Source organism: Lepidochelys olivacea (genome assembly GCF_965140295.1).
Source record: "Lepidochelys olivacea isolate rLepOli2 genome assembly, chromosome: 8".
Classification (NCBI taxonomy): domain Eukaryota; kingdom Metazoa; phylum Chordata; order Testudines; family Cheloniidae; genus Lepidochelys; species Lepidochelys olivacea.
The window spans coordinates 7980851-7994477 of NC_140418.1; the positions used below are offsets into that span (position 1 = coordinate 7980851).

The 13627-nt window shown below is 39.4% G+C and overlaps 1 protein-coding gene across 4 annotated transcripts in view; it reads right to left on the bottom strand.

The window, feature by feature from the left end:
- Window positions 1–954: 954 nt before the first annotated feature.
- The window catches only part of RUFY1 (RUN and FYVE domain containing 1), a 31963-nt gene continuing 19290 nt past the window's right edge, over window positions 955–13627 (bottom strand). For 3 of the 4 annotated variants that reach the window (XM_084635891.1, XM_084635894.1, XM_084635893.1), the window contains exons 8-18: window positions 12283–12352; window positions 11018–11119; window positions 10426–10542; window positions 9493–9660; window positions 7625–7722; window positions 6364–6483; window positions 5349–5478; window positions 4237–4331; window positions 3845–3893; window positions 3528–3614; window positions 955–1808 (exon numbers count right to left, since the gene is read on the bottom strand). In XM_084635891.1, coding sequence (XP_084492017.1) covers window positions 1665–1808; window positions 3528–3614; window positions 3845–3893; window positions 4237–4331; window positions 5349–5478; window positions 6364–6483; window positions 7625–7722; window positions 9493–9660; window positions 10426–10542; window positions 11018–11119; window positions 12283–12352 — 1180 coding nt within the window. In that variant the 3' untranslated portion in view covers window positions 955–1664. The remainder of the gene's footprint in view (window positions 1809–3527; window positions 3615–3844; window positions 3894–4236; window positions 4332–5348; window positions 5479–6363; window positions 6484–7624; window positions 7723–9492; window positions 9661–10425; window positions 10543–11017; window positions 11120–12282; window positions 12353–13627) is intronic. The other variant, XM_084635892.1, reaches the window with a different exon arrangement.

Consider the following 13627-nt stretch of genomic DNA (forward strand, 5'->3'; position numbering starts at 1 on the left):
TCAAAATTAGATGAAGGTTTCTAACCATCAGAGGAGTGAAGTTCTGGAACAGCCTTCCAAGGGGAGCAGTGGGGGCAAAAACCTAACTGGCTTCAAGACTGAACTTGATGAATTTATGGAAGGGATGGTAGGATGAGACTGCCTACCATGGCATGTAGCTGATCTGCCACTGATAGCTGCAAATATCTCCACTGGCCGTGATGGGATAGTATAGTAGATAGGGTTCTGAGTTACCCCAGAGAATTCTTTCCCAGGTGGCTGGCTGGTGGGTCTTGCCCACACACTCAGCATCTAAGAGATCACCATATTTGAGGTTGGGAAGGAATTTTCCCCTGGGTCAGATTAGCAGAGACCCTGGAGGTTTTTCATATTCCTCTGCAGCATGGGGCATGGGTCACTTGTAGGTTTAAACTGGTGTAAATAGTAACCTGTAACCTGAAGTCTTTAAGCCATGATTTGAGGACTTCTGTAACTCAGCCAGAAGTTAGGGGCCTATTACAGGAGTGGGTGGGTGAGGTTCTGTGGTCTGCAACATGCAGGACGTCAAACTAGATGATCATGATGGTCCCTTTACACCTTAACATCAAAAACCTATGAACAGACTCATAAGTTAAGGGCAGTGCCTCCATTTCTGCCCTTATGGGGGGCATTTTGTGTCAAGTTTCAGTTTCTTCACTTTTTCTTTTATGCAGAGTGCTTTGAGGTAGTTACATTTTGTGTAGGTGTTTCAAGTTCCTATGAACAGACTCTTGTTTCCCCAGAATGTTGGATGGTTTTTTTATGTATACATTCTCTTGCTTCTTTGCTCTTAGTTTGTATTGCTTTTTTATACTACACAGTACTTCAGTTCCATTACACTCAGTTACTTTAAAAGTGTCTTCTTGCTTTACGTTCTCTATAAACTAGGAATAGTATTTTGTTTTGCAAAATGAAAATCTTTCAAAGACTACATGCTTGATTTTACTCATTGGTATTTATTTGCAAGAAAAAAAATGGAACAGTGTTAAGACTAAATATCTTGTTTTCATAGTTTAACAAAGACTTTATTGCATAATCACTATTGTATTCATAAGTGCTTTAGAAACAAATATAGTCTATATGCTATTTTTACTTTGAAGTATATCGTGAAGGCACATTCATTTGTACATGTAGACGGCTGACTGTTTTTCCATGTTCAATTTACTTTGTTCACATATAAAACTGTACATAACTAACATAATATAATCTGGAATATTTTAAAAGTGAGTAGTTAGACTAGAACCATGAGGCTACAGTGTGCAGAAACAAATCAGGGATTTTTTTTTTTAAGAGGTCAGATGTACAAATGTGAAGTACAAAGTTTTAAATAAAGAAAATAGCTTTTTATAAAATTCAGAAAAGTGAATTCGCACTTCAAAGTTTCAGCATGTTGAGCACATTTTAAATTATATGGTTTTTAATTCTACTTTATTTCATTATGAAATATATTGGCAAAATATTAGCTTTCATAATTCCTATAAATACCTTTATCTTTTAAATTATTACTTGACCTGTTCTAGAATGGAAAGTGTTGAAGTCTAAAGAGATGTTTTCTTCTGCACAAGGGGTACTGGAAGTCAAACTTTTAAAAAAATTCATGACTCCTTCTCCAAGCTTAGGATGGTCCTCTTGAAACAACTGAAGCATTAGGGAGCAGTAGATGAACATCTCTGAAGCAGTAAAGTGTGACATGTGTCACAAACACGCACAGGTTTAGGGTAGGATGGCAGTGCCAGTTCATTGCTGGAACAAGTGTTGCAAAAGATGTCACCACAGTTTCTACAGTGATGCTACAAGACAGTTTGAAGCAAAATTAGGATTGAGTAAGCACAAACTGTACAGTTTAATCTTTAACTACAGCAGGCTATTAGCAAATTGTGATAAGCTCCTGCTGCCACCATCCACTGTTTCCTGAGCCTCCACCCAGGACCGTCCCTAGGTATTTTGGTACCCTATGCAGCGGGGGCCTGTGTGGGGCCCCAGGCCTCCGTGGGAAGTGGAGTGACCCAGCCCCAGCCTGCTCTGCTCCCCTGGCTCCCAGCCGCACAGCTGGTGAGTGCTGGGGGGTGGTTCCCCCCTCCCCCAAGCCTGGGAGCCAGGGGAGTGGAGCAGGCTGGGGCCGGGTCACTCCACTTACACACGGTGAGTGCAGGGTCAGGCCTGGCTGCAATCTTCAGGGGAGTGGGGATGGGGCAGGGGCCGGGGCCTGGGGAAGAGCCGGAGCAGCACGCAGCTGTGCAGGGCACCAGGAAATTTCCTGGTGCCCTGTGCAGCTGCGTGCTTTGCATATGGGTAAGGACGGCCCTGCCTCCACCCTCCCCACACCAAGGATCCACTTCCTTCCCCATGAGGACTACACAGAATTCAATCTGGAGGCTGTCATCACAGCTGCTTAGCTAGAAGGGGGTTATGCATCTTGAGACATTCATTCTTTCAGGAGACTAAAAAAATGCCTTAGCACTTCCAGTTCTTGCTGGTTAGAAAAGGAAACCACAATGGGAATTGAACCCAAGTTTCTCCAGGGCAGCGCAGTGCACTACCAGAAAGCTACAAATTCCTGCTATCAGGCAACATCCTCATTGAGAGCACACAAGACTCTGGTTTATGCTAAATCACAGTTTTTAGAAACAATCACCTTTTAAACATTTTTAAAAAACTTGTTCTCTCTCCTCCCTTAGGTTAACGGGATAGTGTTACTCAAAGTCAAGTCAATTTTCTCTAATTAGTAATGTATGACAAGATCTAGAATTAGAGGCTTTTAAATACTTCTTCCCTAGCAAAATGAGCTGTGATACATTAGAAGGGTAGATGACTGGTGCCTCTCCATACTGGGCAGGGAGCACCAGCTAAAGGGTAAGACATATGACCTCTCCAGCGTGACTCTTTCCCCACCTAGTCCAGGGTCCTTGTGCTCTGCCCATCCCCTCCACATGCTACCTGCTGGGGGCCTCTGTCCTCCCATTGCGCTGGCTCCCCCTGGCATGTTTGGCTGCTCTGCCTAGCAGCCAGGCCCTGGACCCACTCCTGGATGCTGCCCAGTGCAGCACAGCCGCTGCCTGGGAGAGTGCCTAGCTGCGGCAGCAGTGGGCTGCCTCCCGTCCAGGCTTGGCTTCCGGGAACGTGGCTGAGGGAGTTTGAGTTGCCCTGCCCCACCCTCCCTGGCATGCTCAGAGTTGGCTCTTGTCCCCAGAAGCAAAGCCTGGGGAGGGAGTGGCGGCAGCCTGCTCCCTGCCCAGGCTCAACTTCTAGGGACAGGAGCTGACTGAGCATGCCGGAGGGGCTCCAGCTTGTTCGGCCACTGTCCCCAGAAGCTGAACCCGGGCGGGGGCAGCCTGCTGCTACCGCAGCCAGGCGCTCTCCCAGTCAGCCAGGACACAGTCAGCGTGGATGGAACAGGCTCTGGCCCTGCCTCTCCCTGCCCGGGCCAGCTGCTGGAGAGACACTTGACCCTTTGTGCACCTCCCACGAGTCGCCAAAAAAAGGGGTATTCTTCACAGTTATCCACTGACCACCACTACCTTTCTTCTTGAAATGGAGAACTCCTTCTCACATTGTTTACAGTGGGTTGCTTCATCATCTTTTAGCCAGGTATGGCCCTAAAATAAAAAAAAATAAACAATCACATATGCAAGAAAGATCAGTTTAGTTATGAATTACTTGGAGAAAGGATTTGAAATTGAAGGTGGTTTGGGCTGCAACACTTGGAATTTCCCACAGCCATATTCTAAATCATTTCACTCAGTTTTAAGAGTTATCTGCGGTATGAGGTCATCTAAAATGAAATATGTACAATACTTAATTTACATTTTTATAAAGTGTACAGTACCTTTAGTGCTTTATTTACTTCTTTAATATCTTCCATCTTCAGTTTGGATCTGGAAAAGATAAATTAAGAATTTACTTCGCATTTTAACATGAGATAAAGACGACTATTTATAGAAAAAATGCAACAGAGTTTAGCTGGAACTAAGGGGAGGGGACAAAAAGTCCCAATCCTGCAACCCTTGTGTGCGAATAGTACCACTGAAGTGAATGGATAAACACACATGCACAAGTTACCCAAACCTTGGTATATACTTTCTCCATACTCATCCATCGTTTCCTAAAATTGACACTTATTTATGTAACTGGATGCTCTTTAATTGTTGCATATGTTATGAATTAGTTTGAAAATCCAACCTCATTTAGCTACAAGGTTCTTAAGTTATTGGAACTTACTGGCTAAGGTGTTGTCCCATTTCTTGTAGAGCTTGTTCCTGTTCTTCACAGACCTTCTCTAACTGCTGCTTCTCATCTTGCAGTTTTCGCAGTTCCTATAATTAACACACAATGCTCTGAACAAGAACATGAATGCTGACCATCTTCAGCACATGTGAAGAATTAGAGGGTTTTTTGCAGCTTTAAAAAAAACAAAAAACCCCCCAACACACACAAAAAAAACCCACCAAACATTTGACCGTATATAATCTGTGTCCTAGACAATCAACCTAACATGGTGAGGAATTTATGATAGATTAGCTTCTCTGCAAAGCTAGATACCTATTCTTGGACTTTAGGATCTTGCTTTTACTGTGTTTATGTTAATAACCTGTTCACATCTAAATGGTATCCAATTTACGTATTGTAGATCGTCATGGGGAGGTTTTTAAACTGATTATACAAATACAAGGGAGGTGAAGAGATTTTTTTTCAGGCCCCTGCAATCTCAGAGTAAGCTACCATATGTGGCATAAACCAACCAATTCACCAATGGTGCAATTATTATTCAGTCAATATGCAGTGCACACACACCTCTTATTCTTTATAGTGCCTAGGACTCCATTGTGTTAGGTGCTGTACAAACACAGAACAAAGAGACTGTCCCTGCCCCAAGGGGCTTACAATCTTAGTAATGTATGCTTTGCTCCTCCAGGCACTTAAAATAAATACAACAAATGCCAATTGCACACAGGGGAGTGGGTTGCTGCAAGTCAATTTAAAGAAGGATTTGTAGAAAATGATTTTAAGAAGCACAGAGGATTTGAAAACTTGTAAAATTAGTCCACTCATTTTAGTTTAAGTTTTTAATATTCACCACTGAAACTTAGGTTATATCATCAATTCATCTTTCTTTTGTAATATGCTGACCCCAAGCTCCTCCTATTTGCATTTTCCTGCACAAAGTTAGTCGAATTGTTGAACATTTTCCTGTAACCACTTTCACAAGTGGGCAATGGGGGAGAGGGGGGTCTATAGAAATAAACTAACTATTCAAGCAAAGGTGGGAAATACTTGCATAGCTTCTGTTGACTTTCCATCCTAACCACTCACCATGCTCCCAACGTGCTTACCTTTTTCAACCCTTCCATTTGTTGCAGTTCTGTTTTTAGCAGACTAGTAGTATCCTTCTCTTGATGTAGCTCTCGTTGCAAAGTTTGTCTCTGTTCTTTTTCAGATTTTAACTCTTTCTCCAGAATTGAGCTGTTAAAATAACGGTGGTTGTAACAGAGGCTGTTTTTACAAAGAGTTTTAGGAAAAAGAAAGGACAGGAACACTTGTCCAATCCAGGGCAAAACTGGAAACATTGTTCCAGGAAGGGGGAGAGAGAGGTCTTGGCAGCGCAAAGATTAATAATTATGTTAAACAATCTTTTCCTTTGGTCACAGCAAGGAAGGAGCAGCCAAGACAGTGGGTTTCAGGGGTTGTGGAGTTTTTATTCAGTTAGGTGTGTACTTGACTGCTTATGTATAAATAATTGAACATACAAAACATTACAATTGAGAGTATATGCACATGTACATAGCCCCATTAGTGAAATCCTGGAAAGGCTACAATAAGAATCAGCAGCACAGTGGGGGATGCATTTGGTATTAAATTCCAGACCCTTTTAATGCAGCAAGAGATTTTTTCTTTATTTGAATACTGACTCAAAGTGAATCAGACCGGGTTTGAGAACAGGAGGAGTCCTGGGGAGGAGCAAGATAGCATCCCATAAATCAACATGTCACTTTGCATCCTTTCCCATTTTTTTGTCTGAATGTTTTCTATTAAGACTCAGCCTTTTGGGTCTCATTTTTTGTCTGCAGAGGATCTAGCACACTCCCTGATGCTAAATAGGTTAATCATTCATAATCTTTGGTTATTAAAGGGAAAAGCATGCAAGTTTAATTCATTTATTAATAAAGCATCCACTAACCATCTTACCCATGTACATACACAAAGTTAATGATTGCAAATAATTTATCATCCATAAAAAACTAGTTATCTATCACTCTTTGGCACTAGAGAAGAAACACAATCTTAAAAACAAAACAGAATTAATTTTTCTTCTTTATATTAAGTATTATAGAAGTAAAAAAAAAGTACCACTGATTGTCCAGCTGGGAGAGTTGTTGCTGTAGAGTCTCAATTCTGCCACCAAACTCTTGCTTCATTTTGATATTTTTTTCTTCTGCTACCTGCCTAGCCTGTTCTGCATGCTGCAATCTAATGCAAAATAAAGCATGCAATGCATTTATTAGAATCAATGCACAAAAGTATTACTTAAGTATGGACAATACTTTCCTTTAAAAAATTCTATTGCACCCATTTTTCTACAGTGGTATAACTGAGACTTTGAATGCACAGCAATAGGACATTTAAAAAACAACAGTTTCTGTGGAAGCCATAAGCAGCCACATAGGATGTATGCCTTAACTCAGCATACACAGAATACATTTACACATGCAGTAAGTGTTGTGGTATGGGCCAGATCTATATATATGGGGGCAGAAAGAGAAAATGTGCACAAAGGGGAGATCAGAGGGTGAGCCTGTTTCTGTACGGAAGATGAGGGTGTAGCGTGGATAGTTGGAAGCTATGGAGGGTTTGGGGGGGGGGAGGAGGAGGAGGGAAGGAATGGAGAGGCAAAATTTTAAGCAGTCAGTGCTTAAAATGTGGGGAGAAGTTGATCTGTGTTGGGGCAACCACAGGGAACCCCCATCACACTTGTCCATATCATCTAGTTTCCTTGCCCCCTGCTCAGGTCCATCAGAATGGTCTCATTATTCAGTGCTGCCTCTGTTGTGGCCCCTGTCACAGATTGTCTGTCACAGACTGGAGCTAGGGAGGGCTGTGAAGCTGGGCCAGGGAGGCAGCATATGAGAACAGATGTATCCTTCTCTTAATGCATGGTTACACCAAATAAGGAGAGTAAATGATTAAGTTTTATATATTTCTATATATTTATATTTCCAGTATATAGTGATCATGTGGAAGTGCCTGAAGTTTGGAGTTCATGGTGTGTGTACATCTATTTGAAGGCAAAAGAAAGTAATACATTGATGGCTACACTTCAAGGCAGGATGATTTTAATAGTGTTGTGTAGAAGAGTTACCAAGTATTTTATGCAATAGGCAGAACAGAAAATTCAAAGGATCACATTAACATTAACTGTGGTAAATGTGGAGACTAAATTCAGCCACTTGAAGTATGAAATGGAGGGATCTTAGTCCTGATTTAATTGAAAAGCTCAGCCAAGTCTTAACTATGCAGGCACTACTGAGGCTTCAGTAATATGTAAGAATATTGGAAGTTCACACAATATTCTTTTTCCAGCATTGCCTTTTTAAGAGTTTGTAAATATTACCTCTCTTCCATTTGTTTCATAGTAGACATCATCTGATTTGTTTTTCCTTCAAAAGAGGATATTGTTTCTTTTTTCTGTTGCAGTGAGCTCTCTGAATTCTGTAAGAAGAAATTTGAGCAGATAATTTCACATAAATTATTCTTTAATATTCCAAAGTATAACCAAAATAATAAGGTTTAGAGCCAAAGTTTAGTGCTTGAGAAAGAAAATCAAGGCTATTTTGAAGAATTTGATGCAGTCAGAAGAAAACTGAAAAGGGCAAGATGTACTAAATGGTGTTCTCTGTTTTGATGTACCAGAGAGGGAGTAATGGGAGACCAAAGGTCAGGGAGTTGGCATAGGAGGAGTTCTTGAGATCAGGCAACTGAAGGCGGAGGAGATAACAATGGAGGATTGGGAACATTAGAGGTTGCGAGGAAAGGAAGAGGACAGTAGTTAAAGGGCTATATTAGGAGATAAGGAGAATTAAGGGGATATAACACTACTGTTGGCACACCTTAAAACAAAAAGCTAAGAAAATGAAAGGATACAACTGATTCAAGGATCTCGAGTCAGTGTTTGATTTTAATTATATCATCAGCACCTGCTGGAATAGTACTAAAGAAGTTAAAAAGTGAAAGAGGAACACCCCTGTTTCTCCTTTAGGAGCCAACAGTCACACACCATCTCTCAAATCTGTGTTGAGAGAAGTGAAAAAACCCAAGCAACACACAATTTTTAAAGGGCTACTTGGGCAGGATGAGAAAAGTCTTAAGAGCTATTAATTGGACCATGGTATTTCAAAAGAAGATAAATGGGAGCAGGGGGGCCGGTCTTTTAAGTAAAAATTCAACACAATCAAAAGCTTCTCTTTTTAGAAATAAACACTCAAAGGAAATGAAGTGATCGGGCTGGATGAACATGGAGGGCAACTTAAAGAGATCAGTGACAGTGCTTAAGAAAAAAGGAAGTGAAGATGCATATACAGAAGCTGAGACAGGGCAAATGTCAGACCAGAACAGGAAGATGCAAATGTAGTATTGGAAGTAGGAGTATATGAAGAGACACAGGGTGGTGAAAATATAGGTACAATTAAAAATGAAACGAACAGATGAACAAATGAAAAAGTACCTCACTAGTATAACTAAAGCTTACTGTTATTAGACTGTGTGTGCAAATATTGATTTGCGCCTGCAAGATTTTGTTGGCTAACTTACGCTTCTGTAGCACCTTTCATCTTAATATTTTCAATTGCTTTACAGACATCAAGGAATCTTCGTAATACTCCTGAGGTAGATCAGTATTTTACCCATTTTGAGGAAACAGGAAGTATATGACTTACCTAATGTCACATAGGAAGTCAGTGAGAGAGTAGGGAACACAACCTAGGGGATTCTATTTTTCCACGCTGCAGAATGCAAGTAACTCCCAGTTTGATCTTATGGCCCGATCTACTCCAAGGAACTGAACTTACGTAGTCTAGTGGCTTGAACAGAGGACCAGTAGGCAAGACTCCTGGGACCCTATTCTCCCCCTGTATAACAAGAAACTGACTGATTTTTTTAGTGCATTCTCTTCAGGGTACCAAATGGTATTCCAAAAGGGAATTTATATAATAATTTACAACAAAAGTCTACACAACCTACAATAAAGACACATGACATCTGGTAAGAGAAAGCTATGGAAGGAAGGTTAAAGATAGGTGTTACGGAAGGACTTCTCAGAGGATTATTGACTAGTAAAGCTATCCAGCACATATTGATACAACATACATAACAGAGTCTGCAACAAAGATAATTGTATACTTGCAACAAGGAACACATGTATGGATTACCAAACAGCAAGACAATATTTTTAGTTCTCTCCATCTACAAATTTGATATATTTACCTGGGATTTGTGAAACATCTGCAAATTAATAGCTTTAACTTCTTCCAACTGTTGGCGAAGAGCAACCAAAGTGTCTTGTTTTTCATGAGTATCTTTTTCCAGTAGTTTCATGGCAATTTCCATTTCTGTTTTCATTCCAATCTGCAGCTCCAACTCTTTCTCTAATTCCTTAGAAGGAGATTTCCTAATTATTGCTATATAGGGCATGAATCATGTAAGAAATTTCTAATGTGCTAAACCTACATAAAACTTGTCTGTGTATTATGTCCAAGGAATAACGTTGAGTTATTTCATATGTAATGAGACAAACAGCCCAAATAACACAATATGAGTAAGTTAGTAAGAATGGTAAGAAGGAAAGCAGCACACAGTATATTCTAACTCTCAGCATTCTGCTACTTTATTTTATTTGCAGTCCTGCTCTAGACAGTAGAACTGAATGTTTAAGTCAGCCTTCTCCATTCTGGGTATTTCTTTCCAGGTAGGGACTGGCTACAGGAGCTGAAAGTCTGAAATGAAGCAAAGGGCTCTTAATCCAGCCAGTCCATAACTGCTGAGAGAATGCTCCACCTGAGAGGTGACTGCTATAAGTCACAACAATGCATGACCGCAAAAGAAAAAAAAGACAGTTGCTTTTCTGCGTTGATAACATTAAAAATATAGTATTCATTGTAATAGTCTAGCAAATGAGAGGAGGACTTCATTCTTAACTTTCCATGAGCTCTGTGTTTTGTTTTCTTTATGGACTGTTGCTGTCCATTTGTTTGAGCTTTTCTGAGCAAGATGCATGAAAATCCACTGTGGAGTAAGGAGCCTGGATTCAAGCAATCCACAGCATTTTCTGTATTACATGCTTATAATGTTATAGCACTAACAATAAAGACAAAAAACCATAAATCTTTCATTTCACCCTCCGCCATGTGGTATCCTCACCATCCTAATTTTTTTTTCCTCTTTCAACTGCTTCCAGACATCACTGTACATTTCATCCAGACCTTGGCGTGACTGTTTATAGGTATCCAGTTCTATTTTTGTATCCTGTATTGTTACCTACATGAAAAATTAGGAAAAGTTGTTTTTGAAGTTTGCTTGCAATTTGGTTATGGGACATAAAAGAATAAATAGCAATATTATTTTAATATAAAATAATTTCCTGTGATTGCACAGAATTGATCTTACCTCTAATCAGATGGTCAATATTAAAATAATTTCTCAAAAATAAATATTAGTACTGAGGTTTTTAAATGTCCAGTGCTTTTGAAGATAATTCACCCCATTTTTAAAAAACATTTGCAGCCTACATCTGAACAGACATGGTTTCATTATATTGTACACTATGGTACTAAATTTTATTTTTTTTAAATGTGTATTATATGAGAAAAAATTTAAACAGAAGGAACATGTTCAATACCAATAAGTTGCATGCAAACATGGTTAGCATTCAAATTAAAAATTGTTTTATAATACTGAAGCTAATTGTTCAGAGGACAGCCTATTTCCCATATTCTTGAACTGGATGTCTAACCTCTACACTCTTTTCACTCCGCTCACGAATTAATTCATTTTGATGTTTTAACTGTTGCTGTTCTTTCTGAAGTGAACCAATCCGATCCGTTGCTGCTGCAAGCTGGTTAAAGAAAAAAGTAAGACTATTATGATTAAACACAGACAAGTGTGCAGCACCTGAATGAGATTTAAATATACCATTCAGAATATTGTTAGAAATAAATCTTAGTATGGTATGTTTCATAATACAGCTAAGTAAAAAATACTAGTCGCTGCTAATCTTTAAAATATTGATTATGGGCTATTTAATTTGGAGAGTTACACGTATGCCTCTCACCTTGAAACACCAGTTTGAATTCTGGAATAGATCATAGATGAGCTGCATTGTTTTATCATAGATAGCTTTGGGATGTACAAGGTTGGGACTATTAGGTGTTTTGTCAATATAATTGTCTTTAGGATGCTCAGAAATGAAATATAAAGGCACACTGAAGGTTAGACCCAACATGCTTTGAGTGGATGACAGTGTTGTCAAGAAGGGACATCTCCAGCAGGGGTAGAGGCTGGACTTTGCAGAATGCTGTGAGAAGTGTGAAATCACAGTCACAGATTATTTTAAATGATCTGTATAGGTGGAGTACTGTAGTAGGATGGGCATCCTATTCTTATTTGCAAATTTTTTTTTTGCTTGGAAGCTGAAATGTGACTCCTCCTTACAACTTTCTTCCTATTCACTATTTCATTTTTTGCTTTAGTCTTTCTTCTCTCTTTTAAATGGGAAATGAGAGCACATGCTGGGGATAGATGTACATCCTGCTGACATAATTAAGGAGGCAAACATTTTAAGGAGAAAGTGGGATGAGGTATTTAATGCCTCCTCATTATTGGGCAAGTTTGGATTTGTTTTGTTTAGAAAAAAAACACTTTTTATAAAAAGACTTGATCAGATAAATAAGATGGCAGACATCTTGAAATCACTGGTATAACAAGGAGTCTTCTGCCAACATCACATCTAACAACCAAAACCTTCTAGGTCTTTATACCATATTTATCACCATTGTATTGTATGTGGGAAAGCTTTGAGAGTGTTCTGACTCAAGCCAGTCCTATTTGTTCCCACATTTCACAATCATGAAACTCACTCCAGATTTGGGGTGAAATCCTGGCCCAACTGAAATAAATAACAAAACTCCCCTTTCCTTTTTAGGGATGTAACAATTAATTAAGCTTCATCAGTTGACTGTATAACATTTGTATTTTAAAAAGGTAAAATTAGCCACAAACCTCTTCCTGGAGTTTTGAATTGGTCTTTTCTAAACAATCTATCTTGCTCTGGAGATCACCAACTGTGCAACTGTGGCAAAAAGATTTACATTTGGCTTTAGATAAAAAGAATGACATGTTCAGTTTTTATTAATCCTCACAGTTATATTTTTGTAACAGTCTCCTATAAACAGCAACTAGAAGGTGGAAAGGCAAAATTTCGAGCTGGTATACATCCCCTAGGTGAGCCAACTACTTCTTTCACAGGGTGTGGGGGAGGGAAAAGAGAAAATGTGTCATCTTTACTTACTTGCAAAGACATACATTTGGAAAAATCAATAGTCTCCTACAATTAGCATACTGTCTTCATTTCTGAGGCCCCCTTCTGAGCTGTGTGCTCCGAGTTATGGTGGCCTTGAATGCTCTGCTGCAGATCTACCTCAGTTCCAGCTCCTTTATGTATTTAGAGCTGTGAAAAGGTGCCAGAACATGGCCCAGGATTTGGGTCTGAGTTTGTAAAGAATCATAAAAGCCCCACAAAACCTAAGTTATTTTCCAAGTCAAAGAGTGCCCTTTCTGCTATTTTAAATATTTAAGACCTCTTATGCCTTACATTAGTACATTGTTTTATTTGCTTTGGTACTTTTCTAGCTCAGAGCCTATACAAATGGCACCACATACAATATTATGGCAAAATCCAAATGATCTGGTAATACAAGATCAACACCATTCAAGAGCTAAATAAAACTAGTACTATGTAACTTAGTAACAGACTACAGTCACAAATGTATCCATAGTAATCAGTAGATAATGGAATACCAAGCAGAAAGAGTACACTCTGACTAGACCAATATTGATATAAGGGTAATCTCATTATCTAAAAAGGGATTACTTCAAATTGCAATAGAAAACAAATAAATTAACTTTTAATTCTGTTGGAGATCTCCAGTGGGATCCAGTGATGTTCATCACCCCAGTGGAAGAGGTTATGTACCCAGAAAAAGAATTTAGGGCTATCCTCTGTGGAGCCGATCCAGCAAAGCACTCAAAAGCAGACTAGCTTTAAAAGCACGAGTAATACCGTTCAGCTTTCTCCCATAGACTTCCTGGATCAAGGACTATTGCCCTGCCTGAAACCAAGTCTCTGATAACTATTTATCAGAGTTCAACTGCTGATAGAATCCCAAGGTTAGTTTGTAATCCTTGGTTTAGTCAGAAAAGTTTAATACTTCTCAGCTGATTCTGAAGAGCTGCAAAGTGCCATAGTTAAAATGCAGAAAAATGACTGGATTTCCTCTCCAGCCTAGCCATGGAGGATAGTTCACATTCCTACAAGTATTCTCATTTATTGTACAGTTTAATTCTA